We start from the raw sequence: 22,311 nt of genomic DNA on the forward strand, positions 1-22,311 counted from the left end.
ATTAATTGGTCATTTATTTTGAAATATATAATTTGGCCAAGGGTAACTTTACTGGCTAAATACTTGTAGCCACTCCTCCCTAAAACATTTTATTTGTAATTTGCTGCAACTGAGTTGTAACTTTGTTTTTTCCCCTTCCTTTCATGTGTGTTTGCTTTTAATTTGTGTTCTTAGGGTTTTTTAAATGGCTTATTGTAAACTGTCATGGTGTATCTAGAAATTGCAGTGTGTGAAATCAATAAATATAATACAATTAAATGATAAAAAAATATATATTATTCAGCCTGCGGCATTCGTATTTTTTTTTTTTGGGGGGGGGGGGGTTGTTTGTTTTTAACACTAACAGAAGTATTTCTAGGTATGGATATTCAGCACCAGGCTGTAACTGCATACCGGGGCTGAATATCCGGCTCTTCTCCAGCCACCAGAAGTTCTCTGGGTACTGCTGAAAATCAGTACCGGTAGCCCAGTAGCTATTTTCATTATCCTTATCTTATTGTAAGCCACACTGAGCCCGCAAAGAGATGGGAAAATGTGGGATACAAATGCAAACAATAAATAAATAAATAAATAAATCCAGCCACCAGCAGTGAAAAATCGGCAGTGTCTGGATAACTTTTAGCTCCGACACTACTCTGATATTGCTGAGATAGTCCAACCAGTGTTGCTGAATATCCGTTCAGGAGCCAGTCAGCGGGAGTTAATCAAGTGGGAATGGCTCCTACCCGGTTAACACCTTCTAAATATTGACCCATATATTTATAAATTATATATAAACCATGTATGAAGAGGAACTGGCCTGCATCAATATCTGGGCCAGTAAATACAGCAGTGCAGAGAATCCCCTTACCTTCTGCAATAAATCAAATTAAAGTTGTTTGTACATGAAATATTCTTAGAAAAGGGTGGGAGAGGGGCAGTTGCACTCTGCTCCTGAGTTTGTTGTGCTGGTACTCCCAGGGTGTGGATGGGTAGTATCATCTGTGCAACTCCTCCTTCTCCTCCCCTCCCCCCATTCACCTCTTGCCCTTAAAGGCCTGGGGCAATTAACTTGAACCTGATGCCTTCACTTCTCCACTGTATATTAAAGAAATCAACTTTTTTTTTTTAAGGGGAGGTGTAGGAGGCTGCTAATTGCAGAAGAGTACCTCTCTGTGAACTTGGTTAAAGCAGTTACACCTTATTGGGGTATTCGGGTGCACACTGCACCCACAGAGCTAAAACATGCTGCTTATATTACCAAAATTTCAAGATGCCTCCTGGGCTGCAATTATGTACCATTTAAGCAGAGGGTGAAATACAGAATCTCTCCAAGGGAGCTTTGTCTGCCAAAGTAATATTTGGGTCGGGGTGGGAGGGTGAAGGAGTGGCAGTAGCTCAAAAGGACTTTTTGTTTAGTTGGGCTGAATAGTGCTCAGGGACTGACTGGACTTGATGGCTTTTGAAAGTTAATGACTAAAAATACATAGAGAGTTGTGTGCCTCCCCCCCTCCCCAAGCTGTGGATTTTTTTTTTTTTTTTTAACATCTCTAGATGTGTTAAACAGCAGGGAGCAGTCACCTGCTGACACAGCAATGTAAAGGGGTTCTGGATTGTGCAATCTGAGAACTTGTTTCTCGCCTCCACCCCCACCGAGTTTTTGTTTGCTTAGAACTTCACTCATATTTCTGTGTAAATTTTGCTGGTGATCTTTTAACTGAAACGTGGAGAATGCAAGATGATGAGTGTGTAAAGATGCAAACCTCTCGCCCTTCTCATAACCCTTCGTTTTCATGGAGGGGCACAGATCAGAAACAGCTTTCCTGGGAAACCAAGGGAAAACTGATTTCCTATGGAAATACTCTGCTTTTAAAAACTTTCTTTTGACTTGAGGAAGAAGTGAAATTTCAGCTGCCTGAAACTTTGAGCTGGGGAAGGAAGGGGGGGGGGGGGGGGAAGCTGCAGCAACAGCTTGTTTTCTGGCCTGAAACAATGCGAGCGAGAAGGCAGCGCGCTCTGCTGCCCTCTCGTCTGTCTGCCTGTGTGTATATATCATGTTCTATTTATAATCGCATGACTCAGCTTGGCTGCTCGCGTGCCCGGCCCCTCGCATCGTTCTCGTGGCCTTCAGCGTTTGGCCCTGCCTCCTCTTCTCTTTAGCAAACAGGTTCTGGCAGAACGGCTCATGCACTCCTCCAACCTCCCCATGCTCCTGCTTTCAATAAATATTTGTGGGCATAGACTGCCAGTGCACAAGGAGGGGATGGAGAAGTACCCCCCCCCCCCCCCCATCCTCAACAAAAAAAAACACGCTACCCACTCTTCTTGCCCTCCCTTCCCCCACACTCACTCCTGCCTCACCAGCTGTTTAAGGACAGGCCTGCTGCCTACTCAGCACCAGCTGGCCAAGCTAAGGGAGCAGCGGAAAGCACTTCCTTCAGAGTCTACTCCAGTCTTGCAGTCCACACACTGGTGCAGTTAGAGAGAGGGGGGAGGGCAGGAAAAGGAATTAGGAGTGAGTAGGGGAAGCAATAAAGAAAAGGAGAGTAGTGGGGTGCAGAGTGAAAGGGAGCTTGAGGTGGGGAAGGGTAGTAACTCACAGCCAGATGCATTAACTCCACAGAAAGAGCCCTTCCCTTACCGATCCCTTAGCGAATCGGTAAAAAACGGGCATGCATGAAGGAAATCGCATGCAAATGAGCTGCTCGCTGTTAGCTGATTTACACATGATTTCCTTCCTAAGGAGGGGAAGCCAGTCGGCCAGCTGAGCATGCACAGAGCAGCCAATCGTTAGACTGGCTGCTCTGCGCATGCCAAAGACGGCTTCATACACATCCTTCACTCAGAAAAAAACCCAAAGGACATTCCTGATGAGCACTTGCACATTTTTCCCTTCAGATTTTGTGATGGGTGTCCTTCTCTTGGACGTGTTTTTCTTACATGCCCAAAATGACCACGCCGGAGAGAATCGGGGATAGGGACGTGCGAGGACGTCCCAGTCAAAACTATTTGGACGTCCCTTTCGATTATGCCCCTCCAAGTCTCTCTCAGCCAATCACAGTGCATTTAGCTGTCACTGGTGTCTGAGAACCCTTTTGTGCATGTCCCAGTTTACTACTTGCGCGCTAAACCGGCTAGAACCAGTTTAAAAACCACGTTGCTGGCTTGTTAAGTTTACTTGCGTTGCAAGACGTATGAGGAGAGACTTGTTGACCTGAACATGTATACCCTGGAGGAATGGAGAACCAGGGGTGATATGATACAGATGTTCAAATATTTGAAAGGTATTAATCCGCAAACGAACCTTTTCCGGAGATGGGAAGGCGGTAGAACTAGAGGACATGAAATGAGATTGAAGGGGGGCAGACTCAAGAAAAATGTCAGGAAGTATTTTTTTCATGGAGAGAGTGGTGGATGCTTGGAATGCCCTCCCGTGGGAGGTGGTGGAGAGAAAAACTGTAACGGAATTCAAACATGCGTGGGATAAACATAAAGAAATCCTGCTCAGAAGGAAGGGATCCCTAGAAGCTTAGCCGGTGGTGGGAGGCAGGGCTGGTGGTTGGGAGGTGGGGATAGTGCTGGGCAGACTTATACGGTCTGTGCCAGAGCCAGTGGTTGGGGGGCGGGGATAGTGCTGGGCAGACTTATACGGTCTGTGCCCTGAAAAAGACAGGTACAAATCAAGGTAAGGTATACACAAAAAATGGCACATGTAAGTTCATCTTGTTGGGCAGACTGGATGGACCGTGCAGGTCTTTTTCTGCCGTCATCTACTATGTTACTTCATGTGGCCCTCAAATAGGAGACTGGGAAGCACTGTAGTAACAGGATCTAATAATCAAACTGGTAGCTTATGAACAAACAACTCTGCTTAAGAAAGCTGGGTGGGGGGGGGGGGGGGGTCAACCAGACTACATTACTAGGCAGACTGGGTGTGCCATTTCGGTCTTTATCAGCTGTCATCTGTTATGTTACTACACATCAGGCTGCAGTTATTTTTTTTTCACTGGCCTTTTGCTATCCAAATAGCCGAAAGGGCAGAGGGAGGGGGAGCAAGGACAGTGCTGCAAAACTGTCCAGGTGGTAGCAATTTTCATCCACTATGTGAATAAGCTATATAGGCCTGCTGAATATATGAGTAGTGGCATTGAATATGGATATTAATGTAAACACTTGTGCCATGTTTTAACTAATGTGGAGGTTACAACTGAAAATTTGCCAGATATTGTAACATACCCCCTTGTGGTGGAGTGTGGAAATACACTTATAAATAATGCAGCAGAAGACATCCCATTCTATGGGGTGTCCAAGGAAAGCTCTACACACAAAAGAGATTTGACAAGAAATTTAAGTAAATATTTTATTTATTATTATTATTAATAATAATTAATGATAGCATTCACGTATGTTTCATTAACACAGTACCATTAGTTGAGAGAGGATGATATTATAGCAGAATGGTACCAGGTGTTAAATACTTTTACAGTAAATTAGCATGGCAAAAAGGTGTTCAACTTAGCAGCAATTAACATCTCAGCACTTTCAAATTTAATTCCTCTAATTGTACAAAATATCGCAGGCCATTTTTTCTCAGAACTGGGTTGTTGCTCAGTTCCCCTCAGTACCACCACAATTGAGACTCAGGAGCTCAGTAGCAAGCGGATCCCAACTAAATGCACCCTCATGTATCATATCTGAGAAGAAACTCTTTCACCTTAACGTGACCCAGACCCAGTCAGATAGGGGTCCTAAGGTGGGTAAGTAGACAGTCAGTGTACTTGGATCTGAGATTTTTCTCCTCTAGCATAAACTTTTGTGCAGACCTTTTTTCCTACAGTTATATTGAGTCTTTGCTAGTGGTACAGCTGTCTCATGATGGGTACCTTTGAAGTCCTCGGGCGTTGGCATCAGCTCCGTGGTTCAGGAACTCCAGAGTACTTACTAGCCTGACTTTAAAAACACAAAAAGAGAAAACCCTGACTCTCTATCTCTGATGAGTGTACCCTAACTTCAGTAAGTGGTTTCATTGGCCAAAGGCCATGAAAACTACTCAGAGAAAAAAGGTAAACAGGGGAGTCTCCTATCTAGTTCCTACTCCGTACTCTTGAATTCTCTTTTTAGTTCTTTATCCCGCCCTTACTGTACCCCTCACTGGTACTGTTAGTGAGGTAGGCAGGGACTCCCAGAGGTGGGCATCTGGCAGGAAGCATCCACAGTGGCCAGCTTTAAGGGCGGGGGTTCTCGATAAAGGATTTTATGCATCCTGAGTAGGCTTGTCTCTTAGGTGCACTTCAGCTGGGACACACTCTAATGCGGGCTTCCTTGGGGTCTGGACACACAGCTCAGGCGGGGCAGTTTCCTCTTCAGGGCCGAACTCCCCTTTACCGGGCAGACTCCCGCAGGGCCGGTCCTCTGGACTACTGCACACACAGCTGCATTTACACACACAGTCCAAACTCTTCAGGGATATAGGGCCCCCAGCCGTGTCACTCCTTTCGGCTTCTCACTCTGACCCTGCTCTCTCAGCTTTGCCTGGGGCTGTACTGCTTTTGTCAGCCAGTTCTGCTTCTAGCACAGCCCAGCACTGCTCCCAGTATGGGGATGTTCTAGTCCCAATACCGCACAGCCACCTGGCTCTTCTGCTTCGCTCTTCAACTGAGCTAGTCTCCGCAATGGCTGCTATGGCTCCTCTTCCCAGCTTGCCTTCCTTCTTGCAGCTCAGCTTCTCCTGTGTCCCTGCAGACTTCTCCTCCCCAGTACTTGCCTTCTTCCGTGCCCTGCACTTCCCCAGACTTACTTGCAGTGTTCATTCATATGGGAAGCTTTCAAATAAATTAATAATCTGTCCAATAAGTAAAAAAAACAAAAAAAACTTTTGTCCACTTTTAAGGCACTGCCTATCCAATTGAAACAACTTTAGACTTGTTACAGATGGACCAACAATTAAAAAAAAAACAACAATAGGGATGCAGCAGCTCTGGAATTCGTTGCCAGAGAATGTGGTAAGGGCGGTTAGCTTAGCGGAGTTTTAAAAAGGTTTGGACGGCTTCATAAAGGAAAAGTCCATACACCATTATTAAATGGACTTGGGGAAAATCCAGTATTTCTGGGGTAAGCAGTATAAAATGTTTTGTACTTTTTGGGGATCTTGCCAGGTATTTGTTACCTGGATTAGCCACTGTTGGGAAAAGGATGCTGGGCTTGATGGACCTTTGGTCTTTCCCAGTATGGCAATACTTATGTACTAATGTAGATTTGCTTGCTTTTTTTTGAGTGAATGGGGATGACGGCTTCACTGGGAAGGGGAAACTCACAGGTTACTTTAGCCTTCCTTCTTTATGGAGGCTTGCCATGCCTCTTCAGCTTGCAGTTCTCCTGCTCCTCGGGCGTTTCTTCACTGCCTCCAGCCAGCCTGCCGCCTCACCTGGCCAGCTTGTTCTCTGCTGCCAGCATGCAGTCTTAGCTGGCACCAGTGCTTTTTTTAGTAGAAAAAAGGTGCTGGTACTCATTATGGGCAGCGTCACCACATATGACTCCACCTCTATAGCCACACCCACATTAGCCACACCCATTATACCAGCCATGGTGCATATAAACAGGCGTCATTGAAAATTATTATACTAGTATAGGAGAAAAAAATAACATGATTTTTTTTTTTCAATATAAATAATTTCTGTAAGCTGTTAGAGCTCCAGTATACCCAGTGCAAAATAAGACAGCAGATGTAAATTCTCAAATTGGACATATTCCAAACACTAAAATGAAAATAAAATGATTTTTCTACCTTTGTTATCTGGTGACTTTGTTTTTCTATCCATATTGGTCCCAGTCTCTGATTCTGCTGCTCTCTATCTGTTCTCTTAACTCAATTTCCAGGGCTTCCTTTCCATATATTTCTTTACTTTCCTCCTTTCTTCTTCATTTCTTGCCCTACATCCATAAGTAAAAGCTGGGTCCTCCTCTGTGGAATTGACTGTAGGAGGTATAACGTGGATCCAGCTTTTGCCTATTTTGTCCATCCATGTGCAGTTTTTCTCCTCTCTTCCCTTTCCCTCATCTCCATCCATGTGCATCTTCTTTTTTTTTTTTTTTTCTTTCCTCCCCTCCATCCATGTCCAGCACTTCTCCTCTCTCCTCCCGTGCCATCCATGTCCAGTGATTCTCCTCTGCCCCCTCCCCTCCTATCCATGTCCAGCGATTCTCCCCTCCCATCCATGTCCAGCATGTCTCCTCTCTCCCCTGCCCTCCCCTCTCATCCATGTCCAGTGATTCTCCTCTGCCCCCTGCCATCCATGTCCAGCAATTCTCCTCTCTCCCCTGCCATCCCCTCCATGTCCAGCAATTCTCTCTTCCCTCCCCTCCCCTTCCATCCATGTCCAGCATGTCTCCTCTCTTCCCTGCCCTCCCCTCTCATCCATGTCCAGTGAATCTCTCTCCCCTGACCTCCCCTCTCATCCATGTCCCAGCGATTCTCCTCTGCCTCCTGTCCTCCCCTGCCATCCATGTCCAGCATGTCTCCTCTCTCCTCTGCCCTCCCCTCCTATCCATGTCCAGCAATTCTCTGTTACCTGCCTTCCCCTCAAATCCATGCCCAGCGATTCTCCTTTCTCCACTGCCCTCCCCTCCCCTCCCATCCCCTCCATGTCCAGCAATTCGTTCAAACCCCAGCCCCCCCACCCCCACACCACCACCCTCCCTCAGCTCCCTGACTTTCCTTGAAATCTTTAATTTACCTGAAGTCGCAGCAGTAAAAATAGCTGGCAGGCAGGCTTGCTTCCTCGTCGCTTCCCTTCCCTCTCAGTGTGTCCCGCCCTTGCAGAAAGGAAATTACATCAGAGGAAGGCGGGATGCACTGAGAGAGAAGGGAAGTGACGAGTAGGCAAGCCTGCCTGCCAGCTGTTTTTACTGCCGGTTCGCCGCGACTTCGGGTAAATTAAAGATTTCAAGGAAAGTCGGGGAGCTGAGGGAGGGCGGGGGAGCACGGGTGCACGAACGGAAGGGAGCGGGCAGGTGAGCCGGACCTCACAAAAAAGGTGCCAATACGCCGTACCGGCACAAAAAAAGCTCTGACTGGCACTCTCTCTAAGCCAGCCTGCAGCCTTACACTAGACCGGGCTTGTTCTTCACTTCCTGCCTCTCTTCACAGCCCACTTCTGGGCCATCCCGCCTCCTGACACCCAGTTAGTGTGCTTTTGCACCTTCTGGCACTCTGGCTCCTATTGGCTCCTGCACCCCTAAAGCTCCCAGAAGTCTCCAGGGCTATTCATTAAAAATAACTGGCACGATCGTGCAACTGCGCTGTTTGTGGCATGCACAAACCCCCCACTTTCCTTGCCTCTGCGGGAGCTTAGATGTATATAAATTTTGGCCGTGGAGCCCCCTATCCTATCTATCATATTTAGTTTACATTTTTCTGCTCCCTCAGCTGCTAGATCAGGCAGAGCCTGGGCCTTTCCTGCCAGCGCACCCTGTCCCTCAAATGAGCCCCTGACAGCCCACAATAAAAAGCCCGAAGCCCTGGATTGGCAGCACCTACAGCGGGACTGCAATCTTCGCACGTGCCCACTCCCTGCCTGCGTGCATCATTGGGGGCCTCCTCACTGCCTAGGACCCCCCCCCCCCGTGAGGTAAGAAAATTAAAATTAAAACTTTAACCCCTGGTTACATTATTAAAATACGATGATGGATGAGAAGCAAAAGGCCTCCTAATCTGTTCACTTTAATTCCTGTTGCATTGACTTGTGTTCCAGTTATCTATATTCCCCATCACTCTTTTAGAACTATCCCAGGCCCTCAGGAGTTCTTACTTTTTTTTTTTTTTTTTGTCTCACCCATCTTCACTGAGAGCCATTCCACATATTCACCACTGTTTCTGCAAAGACATATTTTCTGATATTTGTGGGGTTTTGCCCCCTTTTGAGTCTCATGTTCTAGAATTTGTTTGGCCACAAGAAAATGCACAAGATGCATTGTCCATTTATTCCAGGGCTTTCCAAGCCTTTCATGCGAAGGGCTGTATAGCAGGTTTCAAATTACCGAGACAGCCAGATGAGGGTGTGATGGCCATCTCTTAACTTGCTGATTCCCTTTTTTAAATTTGGCTTCTTCTCCTCTCTCACCTGACCCTATATTCTCCTGTTGTGCTGGCCATGCAACGCAGCATGTTTACTTCAGGTGGCATTCTAGGGGCAGGCCAGACTGGGCTTCAACTGCTTCTCCTTGGTGAGTCAGTGTGGTGGTGGCAATGGACATAGGAGTTGCAGGTCACATGGGAAAATCCACTGGATAAGCAGCATAAAATCGGTTTAACTGTTCTGGAATCTTGCCAGGTACTTGTGGCCTGGATTGGCCACTATTAGAAACAGGATACCGGGCTTGATGGACCTTTGGTCTGTCCCAGTATGGCTACGCTTATGTTCTTATGATGCAGGCTATTTTATTTGGGCACCTTTGGTGATAAAAGCAGCTTGGCCCCCTTGCTGGCTCTTTCTTCAGGCAGAGTAGGCAGACAGGAGAAGTGCGCTTGGTGGAATGGTTTTGGCCTCTAGGCTATAGTTTGGGGACAGTGGATTTATACCTTTTTGAGATATCTGAAGTGTAGTACCAGAGTTCTTCATTAAAGGAATTGTATTGGGTCAGATTACTGCTCCCCATATATATAACTTTTTTGAATCGAGCCTTAGCAACCCAGTAGTCCAGGACAACTCAAGCTTGCTTAGATCTCATCTGTCTACTCCCTCAGGAGTGTCCATCGTTACAGGTCTTGGTGTTAGCTGCATGAAAACAAACACCTTTTCCTAACCCATCTGCTGTCGAACAAAATCAGCCGAAGGGCAGATCCTTTAGGCTCTTTGCTAATAATAGTTCTTTCTCAGAATCAATTTTGTTTACCCCATTCTGTCATCTATCACTCAACCAGTTTCTAATCCAGTTTGCCACCTTTGAACTACCCTCAGGCTCCTCCTGAACTTCCTATGTGGGTCAGTATCACAAGCTGTGCTGAAATCCAATAGATCACATCCAGCACCCATCTCTGACCTAAATCTCTTGTTACCAGGTTAAAGAAATTGATCTGATTTGTTTGAAATGATCTCTTGGTAAAACTGTGCAGCCACTGGAGTCAAGATAATTCCCTACCCTTTCCCCTTAGAGCAGGTGTCATTAATTTTGTTTCTGTTGTGATCAGACTAACCAGACTAGTTTTCAACCTTTTTTTTTTTAACAATGTATAAAGAAACATCCATCTTCCTTAAGTCGTGCCAAACCATGTCTGTCTCCAAATGATCAAAGGATTAGGTCTCTCGAATTCTGAAACATCCCATCTCATAGCTTTGTTCGCTTCCATTTTTTTTCTGAAGCTAAATAAACATCTCCCATAAATGGTGGCATCTAGCCCATTACCATAGGTACACCTGCTGTGTCAATGGTCCTCCCCTCCCAGTGAATGATGAATCCAAGTAAAAAGGTAGGTGGTCTCCCCTGTAAGCAAGTACCAAGTGATGAATGACTTATGGGGGCAACTACTTCTGTGATGGTTTCTTGGTAGACTGTTAGTTTATCATTTCGTCCCCTAGTCATCTTTACCTCTGACTAAGGCTGGGGCTCATTTTTCTGACTGAAGTGGATGGATGACTAAGTTGGCCAGATGCTGGCTACCTCACAGAAATCACAGTGTGGGATTCAAACTCAGGCAAGCAATCTACTGATTTGCACCACAAGTATTGGCTGGACACTAGCATTGTCTTCTGTCCTTTCGCTCTCCATGCATTTCTTCTTTCCATCTGAACTTTAGCCATCATGATGACATTCCCTGCTTTCCAGATATTCTTTTCTGTCTTCCTGTTTGAGATCCCCTGTACCTTCTGAATGATGGTCTCCTTGCCCCTATTTTTCCAGCCAACTCCTGAGTGTAAAGATTTTTCATCTAGCTCACACCTTTTTTTTCTCTTGTAGCTCAAGGCAAATTACATTCAAGTACCATAGCTATTTCCCTGTCTCCAGAGGGCTTTAATCTAAGTTTGTACCTGAGGCAGGGAGGACTAAGTAACTTGTCCAAGGTAATGAGGAAAGTTGGTAGAATTTGATCCCTGGCTTCCCTGGTTCTTAGCCTGCTGCTGTAACCATTTATTCTTTACTCCTTCACTGAGCAACCAGTGGCCTCCTTTTATTACTTTCATTTACTTCAAAGTCACTAAGGGCCCCTTTTACCAAGCTGTGGCAAAAGGGGTCCAGCTCTGGTGTCTGGAAGTCTTTCTTTCCTGCAGGAAATGGCCGTGCGGCAAGTAAAGCACTTGCCGTGTGGCCATTTTGGGGAGGAAGCCCTTACTGCCACCAATTGAGTTGGCGGTAAAGGCTCCAGTGCTAACCCAGTGGTAACCGGGCAGTGTGCGCCACTTCCCAATTATCGCCAATTATCCCCAGCGCAACAAAAATGACAGCGCGCTAGGAGTGGGAAGTACCGCCGGGCTGTGCTTCCTGTTTAGAGAGCGGTAAGCCCACGTCGGGCTTACTGCCGCTTAGTACAAGGAGCCCTAAGTAAATAATATATAGAGAATTCTAAGCAAATAGGTTTGGATACATAACTCCTTAACTTAGCCCACTCTACTAATTCACAAATATCTCTCCACCCTGCCAGTTCCTCTTTAAGGTATTCCCTCATCCTGATAAAAATCAGTATCCAAGACCTGATCCAAGGAGGTTTAATTGCTTCCCTATACAGCAGCCGCCATCTTGATACACTCAATCTTGATACACTCAAAATACATTACTTTGTATGGCGGCAAGCTCTGCCTACTGGCTTCAGGTCAGATAGCTGATCTCATGTCAATTAAACCTCCTTAACCAGATCCCCCTGCTGGACTCCCATTTGTGAGTCCCAGATTCACTCGTAGCACCACCCTTGCACCCCCACCTTTTTTCTGGTTCCCAAACCAATAGCTTGAGAGAGGCTTGTGAACAGAGGATCTTTTTTTTTTACTTCTGAAGGATTCTGCTTACACAGTCCACCCTACCCCCTCTACTAGTCTTATAAATGGCATTGATAAGATCTCTGTCCAGCTTTGTCTCTCTGTGCTGATTGAAGAATGGAAAAGTAGCCTGCTTTACCCACATACTCCTTAGAGCCGATTTAGCACTGGACTACCGCCAACATTAATCTGCACAGCATGCTCAGAGGGCTTTAGCGCAGGAAACAACGTGCATGCCAGCCCTCCCAATGCTCAGAGAACAGCGTAAACAAACCTTGCTCTTACTGCTAGAAAAAATGCCACCTCAGTGGTGTTTGGGGGGGGGGGGGGTTGAACAGAAGATTTCTTGTGAGATTCTTTTTAAAGTTTTTCTAGTTTTCATTTGTTTTGGCAGAGGAAGAAAGGCAATGCAAGCCTCAAAGTGCCAGTACTGAGAAACAAGTGTGTGCGAGTCCGAGCAAACCCGAAAGTGAAAGCACAAATTGGCGCCTTTGCTTTCAAGTGGGAAAAAATGTGAAACGCTTATATTTAAAGACACAGAAGAATGATGCTGCTGTGTACTTCACTTCAGGGTTTGCCTGGCTCATGCGCACAAGAGCTGCATATGTGCCAGGCAAACGTTCCTCCCCCTTACTTTGTCTCACAGCTTACATATAATTTTAATGCCATTAGCTTTGAGCATTGGAGGGCTATATTTCTGCACTGTTCCTGCGGCATGGGGCAGGCGCTATTCGCTGTAATGCTGGAGCTTTGAGCATCGGGGCCCTTGTGAGTTTGGAAAGTCACTTCATGCTCCGTTGCCTTGGATACTTTCAGATATAGTAGGTACAGTCTAAGTTTTTACTTGTCTCTTGAGTTGGCATTTGGAAAGATAAAGAATTAAATCTAAATCCACATTACCATCTTTCATACTACTACTTAGACAACCCATAATTGCTCCATTTTAGTTACCTTTATTTACTTCTTAACATTTGTATTTCTAGCTCAATTAGGGCTAGGGCTGGGATCTGGTAGTAGGGGTTAGAACATTGGACTGAGAACCAAGGAAGCCAGGGTTCAAATCCTAGGGCAAATCGCTTCACTCTCCATTGCCTCAGATACACCTTAGATTTGGCAAGGGAAGTAACCTGTGTATCTGATTGCAATTCGCCTGGAGCTCAGATTTGGAGAAGGTGAGTAAGTAAATCCAAAGTCCACTCATTATATTGACAGACTTTGACTCGGGGGGGGGGGGGGGGGGCACCACTGGGTGTCGTCATTGCATGATGCATATGGCTCCTTTTCACTCACCAGCTCAGCCAAATTGGGGAGCCACTGAGTCACCAGGCTGGCTCATACATTTTGACAGGACATCCCCATTCTTTCTGAAAAGATGACCATGTCCCAGTAGGCTATGAGGTGGGATGAAAGATGCAACTTTATTGGTGACCCGATGTTTCGGTGTATTGCTTGTGGCTGGGGTCATTCAGTGCTTCTTGTAGTGTATAGGTCTCACAAGGTCAGTTATTTTTAATTTAAAAAAATCCTCTTTTTGCGATACCTAGAAGTCACCAAATTCATTTAACCACATTTTTGTGACAACAGTATCTAGACCTGCCTCTGCCATTAGGATTAGCATGTCTGAAGTGTTGTAGCCCATACTGAGCATTTGTGCACATTACCTTTTAATATATTTACTCCTGGGAAAATTCTATGCATAATCTGTATATGTGATTGGGCCAGATAACAAAATATAATCCGGAAGGGAGTGAAAAACATGCAAAAGGATCTGCGGAAGCTAGAAGAATGTTCTAAGGGTTTGGCAATTAAAATTCAATGCGAAGAAATGCAAAGTGATGCACTTAGGGAGTAGAAATCCACGGGAGACGTATGTGTTAGGTGGTGAAAGTATGATAGGTACCGAAGGGGAGAGGGATCTTGGGATGATAGTATCTGAGGATCTGAAGGCGACGAAACAGTGTGACAAGGCGGTGGCCGTAGCTAGGTTGCTAGGCTGTATAGAGAGAGGTGTGACCAGCAGAAGAAAGGAGGTGTTGATGCCCCTGTATAAGTCGTTGGTGAGGCCCCACCTGGAGTATTGTGTTCAGTTCTGGAGGACATATCTTGCTAAGGATGTAAAAAGAATTGAAGCGGTGCAAAGAAAAGCTACGAGAATGGTATGGGATTTGCGATACAAGACGTATGAGGAGAGACTTGCTGACCTGAACATGTATACCCTGGAGGAAAGGAGAAACAGGGGTGATATGATACAGACGTTCAAATATTTGAAAGGTATGAATTCGCCAACAAACCTTTTCCGGAGATGGGAAGGAGGTAGAACTAGAGGACATGAAATGAGATTGAAGGGGGGCAGACTCAAGAAAAATGTCAGGAAGTATTTTTTCACGGAGAGAGTGGTGGATGCTTGGAATGCTCTCCCGCGGGAGGTGGTGGAGATGAAAATGGTAACGGAATTCAAACATGCGTGGGATAAACATAAAGGAGTCCTGTTCCGAGGGAATGGATCCTCAGAAGCTTAGCTGAGATTTGGTGGCATAGCCGGTGGTGGGAGGCGGGGCTGGGGGTTGGGAGGCGGGGATAGTGCTGGGCAGACTTATACAGTCTGTGCCAGAGCCGATGGTGGGAAGTGGGGCTGGTGATTGGGAGGCAGGGATAGTGCTGGGCAGACTTATACGGTCTGTGCCCTGAAAATGACAGATACAAATCAAGGTAAGTTATACACAAAAAGTAGCACATATGAGTTTATCTTGTTGGGCAGGCTGGATGGACCATGCAGGTCTTTTTCTGCCGACATCTACTATGTTACTATGTTTTAAAATGCAATTCAGAAGTTATTACTAAAAGATGCAGAATATGTAAGTGTTTTGGCTTTTTTTTTTTTCAAAATTGTCTCCCTGTAGCAAGGATTCTTAACCCAGTCTTCAGGAGACTCCCAACTAGTCAGGTTTTTAGGATATCCACAATGAAGATACATAAGAAAGACTGCATACAAGTCTTTCATATGTGCACTCTTTGTGGATAGCCTAAAAACTCGGACTGGGTTGAGAATCAGTCAATACCTTACATATTGTGAACGTACTTTCCATTTTGAAAATCGGCCAAGGAAAAATTCCCCACAGGGATTTGTGTTTCGTTCCACATGAAAAGGCAGGTAGAAGTACATATGTTGCTATGAACACTTGTAACTTTATCTGCATGGAAGGTGGGCACTTCCCCCCTCCCTCCACTTCTTTTCCAGTTCTTTCTCCCTGACCATGGCTCCACTGCAGAGAGGAGGTGAGGCATAGATTTGGGGGGGGGGGGGGGGGGGTAGATGAAGAGAAGTAAGCAAGCCACCAAAAGGAAGGAGAAGGGAACAACAGAAAGAAAGAAATGTTGACTAGGGCAGTAGTTCACAAACCTGATCTTGGAGGCACCACAGCCAGTCGGGTTTTCATGAATATTCATGAGAGAGATTTGCATGCACTGGAGGTAGTGCATGCAAATCTCTCTCTTGAATATTCATTGTAGGCAGCAAAATTAATAGCTAACATCACCTGTTTAAAACATCAGATGTACATAATTGTATGACTAAATGCACTAAAGTGAGAGCAGCTATTCTAACACAACAGTACTGCATGTCAGTAGGAGGCGCTGTCTTCTCACATTAGCCAGCCCAAAAGTAAGGTGCTACTCCCTACCTTAGCCCAATTGCATTCTGCTGTGTTACCAGTCCCCTTGTCTTGTCACCTTGTACTTTGAACTCCTTGTGCTCATGGGGAAGTGTAAATAATTTTACAACACTATAACTAATCCTTAAAGGTACTGGAGCTGATATTCAGCCAGCGGGAGGCAGCCTGCATCAGTGCTGGGGTTGGCGTTGACCCCAGATATTCAATGCTGGGCCATTTCCAGTGACCGGCATTGAATATCTGAGTTTTCGCTGGTTGGCTAGCACATGCCCAGTTAAGCTGATATTCAGTATTTAACCGGTCATCGGCTAGCGCATAAAGATAGGACAGCTATTTATGCTGTCACAACTGTGTGCTAACCTTGCCTGGTCAGCGTTAAATGTCAGGACATAACTTTGATTCCCCCCCCCCCCCCCCCCCCCCCCCGAGATAGCCAGCTCGCGTTTATGTGTTAACTGAGTATTCAGCAGAGGTAACCTGTTATATCCTGCTGAATATTCAGGAATATCCAGCTATCTGTGGTTTAACCAGCATTAGTACCTAATAAACTAATTTAAATATATACTATGGGAACTCTGGCACTAGTAAGGAAGATGGAACATGTATTCAGTAATGGGCTTGGTAGTTAAGTTAATACCCATTGAGTCTATAGGCCCTTTAATATCTAGGTGTAGCACTGTTGCTCCCCAACTAAACAGTGGGGAAACTTTTCTTAACCCGCCTTTCCTTCTAGTTGTTTGTGTATTAAAAAAAAATCCTTTACATCTTGTAATATTAAAAAAAAAAAAGCCTTCACATTAAGCATACCTTTGGCATTTAAAAAAGTTAGGGAGACAGACATGAAAGATTCTCTGTAAAATAGAAGTGAACAGTTGTGTTAAAGGTTGAGTGTATGTGTCTCTGTTCAGGTAATACGTGTGTATGTGTTGTATTTAGTCATACCATAAGAGGTTCAGCATTGTCTATCCCTGAATGTACCTCAGGCTTAAGTCACAAAGCCTGTTTTTCCAGTCCTGAAACTCATGTGCACTCGCTTACCCTCCTGAGCAGAGACACGGGATGCGTTGTACAAAGCTATGGTTGGGGATTTTTTTTTTCTTTCTTTCTTTCTAAATTGTTTTCATAAGCCTTTCAGTAATCTCCCTCAAGCTTAAAGTCAGTTCTCTAGAGTAAAAATAAAGCAAAATTGCTAGTAAGACACTTTGGAGTGCCATTTATGGCATCACCATTGTACACAGTCCACAAACCAGTCTGCTGCCAGTGACATCCCATGTACTGATAGCCAAAATGATTTCTCAAAGCATTAAGGAGCTGTTTAATGAAATGTAGAAGGGGGTTGAGGGTGGGGAGGGTTATGGGATCAGTAGGTGTTTGTTTGGGGTTATAAGAACCAAAACCTCACATATTTGGTTTAAGGAAGGGATGGGGGGGGGGGGAGGGGGAAGGTTTTGAAACAGATTGAATTTACACAGAAAATGGGTTCAGTGGTCCCCTCCAGAACTGCAGCACCGGATGCCTGTCTGGCAAGGATGCTGAAGCCTTGCCAGCCAAAGCGAATTGCTACCCAAGCCCCCGCCTGTGCTGCCTGAGCAGCAGGAAGTCGGCCGGGTGCTCTAGCTGCTAATTCCGGCGTGCATGCCTTAAACTGAGCATGCACAGAAGTACCAGTGTTGGAGGCTAGAGCGCCCTGCCGGCTTTCTTGCTGCTCAGGCAGCACAATTAGGGACTCGCGTTGCAAAACTCTTTGGTGGGGGTTTGAGTGTTCCCGCCAGCAAAGGTATACTTCGTGGGGTGTAGGGGTGGGAAGGAGAACAGAGAGAAAATGCTTGGCCCTTGCTTTACTTTTGGAAAATCTGCTAGTTATATTTCATTCTATGCTCGATATTATGACTACTGCTAGAATCTCATTCTAAAAAGACACACATTTTAGTCATAGATGCAGACTTATATCTGATACCTTATACCTGTTGGAATGCCTTCTATTGTTTTAATTGTGTTGGTTACTCAGTAAAAGATTTGTACCTAAAGTAATGTAGAAAATGGAAACAATTTCTATCTTAGCATAGCACGCTTATTAGCATATACTATGATCTTATTAAAACCCATATTACATATGATTGGTGCTGTCTCTTCTGTTACGCCAAAACAATGTGTGTGGAAGGGAGGAAAGTCTTAAACATTTTGCTTTATTTCTCCCCAGAGACCAATACCAGTTGAGCAGCACTGGGATCCCTGGTGGCGGTACTTGTACAATGTCATCTCGGAGGCACTGGCCATATTCTGGGACCCTCAAATGGACATTGCACAGTAAACAAAGCCCAAGTAGCAAAAAGACTGAACTAAGAATCCTTCCAATGACTGGAAGATAAGCGCGTGAGCCATGGATGGCTCCACGTCAGCTGGTGCTACGGACAGAACGGGTTTCATGCCGTCATTACTGCTGGACAGGAGCGAGCGACAATTGTAGCAGAAGAAAAGGCAAATTGCATATGCCGGACTGGATGTTGGGGACTCCGGGGTGGGGGGGGCTAGTGGTTTCTGAAGCCAGCTGCCATCCTGCCCTACCATTTCACCTAGAGCCATATTTATGCACAAGGGCACCCTGGCACTACAGACTCTGGTTGAGAGGGTTTTTTTTTCCTATCACCCATGTCAGTACCTCAAATTCACTATTGCTGGTTGCAAGTGAAATCACAAAATGCAGCATTTTGGTTTAGCCCAGGACTGAAACATGGTCCAGTTAATCTATTCTATACTTGTGGGCTATTTTTTTTCTGCTACTGGATGGTATAGAATTACTGTATTTTTGCACATATGACACACGCAAATTGCATGCCTATGTAAAAATAAACTCGTATAACGAGCGCTATACTAATTTATTTTTCTAAAACACACTAATTTTAAAATTAGTGCGTTTTTAAGGCCTCTTCTTTTTAGCTTTTTTGCAGGTTTTGTGCACTAATAATTACTGCAAAAACCTAAAAAGAAAATGCCTAAAAAACACTAATTTTTGTAATTAGTGTGTTTTTAGAAAAATAAATGTGCTAATTTTGCAGTTTGTGTCTTGGTAAAAATACACCGGTATAGTACGCAGGGGGTAGGCGCAATTTGTAAGAACACATATAACAACATGCATTATGGACCAAATTCTATAAATAGTGCTGAAAAAAAACACGCTAAGTGCTATTTTATAAGAGGTGCTAAAAGTTAGGCGCCATTTATAGAATAGTGTTTTTTAGACATGAAGATTTGCACCAAGTAAACCCTGGTGTAAATCCTCGTTCCCGAATTAGGCACGGATCACCCTTGTTTTATAACGGCACGCATAAATTGTAGGAATGCCCCTGACCCTTCCATGGCCGAGCCACCTTTTTGGAGCCATATGTAAAATTTACATGTGGATCTCCACAACTAAAAATGTGCATTTAAAATTTAATGCCAATTAGCGCCAATAATTACCATTCATTTATTGGAACTAATTAGCTTGTTCATTTAAATTACACGTGCGTCATTTTTAAGCACCATTTATAAAATTTGGGGGTATATGTGTAAAAAATGCAATAATCTGCTGAATTGGTCCTTGGATTGGAGTGCTGGTAGATGGAGGCTGGGAAGAAAGCTGTCTGTAGAACTAGTGATCATACAGGGAGATGAAATCAATAACAGTGATTTTAAAAGACAAGACACAGAAAGGAAAACAGATGAAAGTTGAACAAATAAAGAAACACAGTTGGATCTCTTATCCCCTGGAACTCTGCAGTGCATTTTTCTTTTAATTATGAAATTTTTCTTTAAGACTTGGCGGATGATGCAAGAGAACATTCCACATGTTCTCTGTAATTTATTGCAAAGAAAAAAAAGTTTTTTTGTTGGGGGGGGGGGGGGGGGGTGAGGGATTTAAATTATTATTGTTTTGGTTTTGTTACATGTATTTTTATTGGACAAGCTTGATCCTGAAATTAAAAACTATCGCAGTAAAGGCAAAAGTCAATATCTGTGCCTGGGGTAATGACAAGGGTTTTGAAAGCATTTTTTCATTGTTTTTGGGTTTGTTTGTTTTTTTTTTATAAGCAGCCCTCTTCAATAAGACAAAACCATTATAAAAATGGAGAAACAAACCAAATAAAGGTAGTCTGTGGCTGAAATTAAATGAACTGCATGAAGGAAATGGAGAGATAATAGATCCTGTGTTCGTTTCTGTGGGGAATAAAGAACTGATATGATAGGAGCAGTAGCTCAACATTTTGAAGGGTATTGATTACTGCCTGGATAGTGCACCAATGAATTTTGGAAATGCATATCACATTTATTAATGAGACAGAGAGAGATGATGCTGTATGAAACTAGACTGTCAATCTAAATCGTCCTGACCTCCTTTGGATTGGCAGTTTTCTGTTTTAAAATTTCCCTCCCTCCCTATTTTCTAATGACATGTTAAGTTACTACACAGATAATATGGACTAGAAAGCCCAAGATATGTCTCTTTCCTTAGTCTCTCCCAGAGCTTAGCGCTTTTTTGTAGACTGCACAGCTCAAGGAGAGCTCTGCCTATACAGAGACCAAAATTTCAGGTGGAATTTTTTTTTCCAGGAAAAGCAGAAATATATTGGTAGAACTGTGATATCTCCACTCCCCCCCCCCCCCCCCCCCCCCAAGATCCATTTGGCAAAATGTTCTTCCTTTGATAATGTCTGTAGCAGCAGAAACGTGAACATAAGTGGCCCATGTTTCTAAATGTGAGTGCACTAGGAGGTGGGGAGGATGTGAGACAGAAGCTGGTTTTGTTGCTTCAAGCTTACTCTGATGGGTCTGGGGCTTTGTCCCTCCCTTTCCTCCTGGCGGAAACAGCGATGAGTTATTAATGGCCTGTCAAGGGCTGGACCCTTGTGGGAACTGTTCCCTAAATCTGGGACAAGACAATGCACTCAATTTGGGTAGGAGCAGGCTCTTGTGTTTAAGCTGTATAATTCTGTACTGTACATACATTTCTGTATATACATTTCCTGTACATATTTTGATTTTTGTTTTTGTATAGCTTTTCAATAAAACTGGATTTCAGAAAACTGGGCACATCCATTACTGCTGTCTTTTGAAGAGGAATCTTGCACCTTCTCTCCACTTAAAAAGGGGAGCACCACTTGGTTTTCTGGTTAATTTGGGGATTTGAATAGTTCTTTTAAGGAGTGGAAAGGGACAAAGGAGGGTTTTCCTTGCTTGTTTGGGCTTTTGGCTGAAGGCAGTTATCTGGATTTTTGTCCTGGTTTTATGGCCCCTCTCACCGCCCTCAGTCTATTCATTTCAGTGACAGACCTCAGTCAGGGACCCTGCACCAGAGTTACATCTGGACCCCTGAAATCCTGGGTCCCAAATCCAGGCACTAGTTGCTGCTTGTATGCAATGAGTGAAGTTACCACCTTCTTCCCCACCCACCCCTTTCATCTAACAGGGCTATGAACACTGCCACCATGACATTCCAAGCCCCAGATTCTCTGGGGGGTTGAGACCCCGAGGCCCTTTTGAACAGGACCACTAGGTCTTTGCAGTTTAATGCATCAAAGGTGCACACCGCCACTTCTAGGATAGATGAGCTTTTAGCCTATAATCTGGCATTAGGAATGCATGGAAACTTCCAGAAGTGAAGAAAGGCATTCATGTTCACTCTTCCTCAAGACTCTGTGTGTCCGTGGGCTGCCCAAAATGGCTTCAGTCAACCCCAATAATACACAGCAGGAGTATTGTGTGTGTGTGTGGGGGGGGGGGGGGGGAATGGGGGCATGGCGGCATGGCCTCATGTGGAGGCCTGAAGGGAGGGGAACGCTCAAGGAGACCCCAGCACTGCTGAAATCAAAAGTAATCATAGGACTTTTGAACCATTCACGTGCTCAAGGCCCTGCTGTGTATCCACCCCTTGGAAACAGGCAGTGCAGATGGAAGGATATTTAAGATAATGGAGAGCAAGAAAATATAAAGGACATTCAGAATAGCAAGCAGTGCTTTCATAAATCTGACTACAATATGGAAGAGTAAAAACATTAACACAAAAACCAAACTGCAAATACTGGATGCATGCGTGAGGTCTGTATGTGAGTCTTGTTGTGAAGTTGAATTCACTTCAAATGAAGTGTTACAGCAAAATAAGAAAAATAAGTTGGAAGGATATGGTGAGCAATAGAGATCCAAGAGGATTTGAACAGGAAAGTAGTGATTGTGGACAAGATCTAAGCAAAGAAACTGGTGATGTTTGGACACATTTGTAGGGGAAAAAAACAGGTTGATAAACAATGATGCTTGGAAAAGCCAAAGGAATGAGGAAAAGAGGAAGACAAAAAAAGATGACTAAATGATATCCAGGAGTGAAGTGGACTGAACTGGACATCCAAAGTGTAGTACACAGGACAGGAAAGGACATCAGACAAGGATGGCTCCCCATCGTTGGCGCCTACAGTCCATAAAGACTATGGGGAGTAATGATGATGATGTGAATCATGAGTCTTGTGCCCCCATTTCAATTAACTTATATACCCCTAGACCCCTTTCCCAAGATTTTGATAACTAACCTCAACAATCATGATCATCTCAACACCATTCCTCCGGGAACAATCTGATTAGAAACTGATATTGGATATTATCTCCCAGATTCTTTATATGGAGCCCAAAATTGAGTGTTGATTTTATGATATGCGCCCAACTGAACT

At 44.5% G+C, this 22,311-nt stretch overlaps 1 protein-coding gene across 1 annotated transcript in view; it reads left to right on the top strand.

The window, feature by feature from the left end:
* Nucleotides 1-18,825, top strand: part of LOC115480864 — a 41,361-nt gene extending 22,536 nt beyond the window's left edge. Inside the window, exon 4 of the mRNA XM_030219822.1 lies at nucleotides 17,817-18,825. Coding sequence (XP_030075682.1) covers nucleotides 17,817-17,927 — 111 coding nt within the window. The 3' untranslated portion in view covers nucleotides 17,928-18,825. The remainder of the gene's footprint in view (nucleotides 1-17,816) is intronic.
* The last annotated feature ends 3,486 nt before the right edge of the window (nucleotides 18,826-22,311 follow it).

This window comes from Microcaecilia unicolor, chromosome 11 (genome assembly GCF_901765095.1).
Source record: "Microcaecilia unicolor chromosome 11, aMicUni1.1, whole genome shotgun sequence".
Taxonomy (NCBI): Eukaryota; Metazoa; Chordata; class Amphibia; order Gymnophiona; family Siphonopidae; genus Microcaecilia; species Microcaecilia unicolor.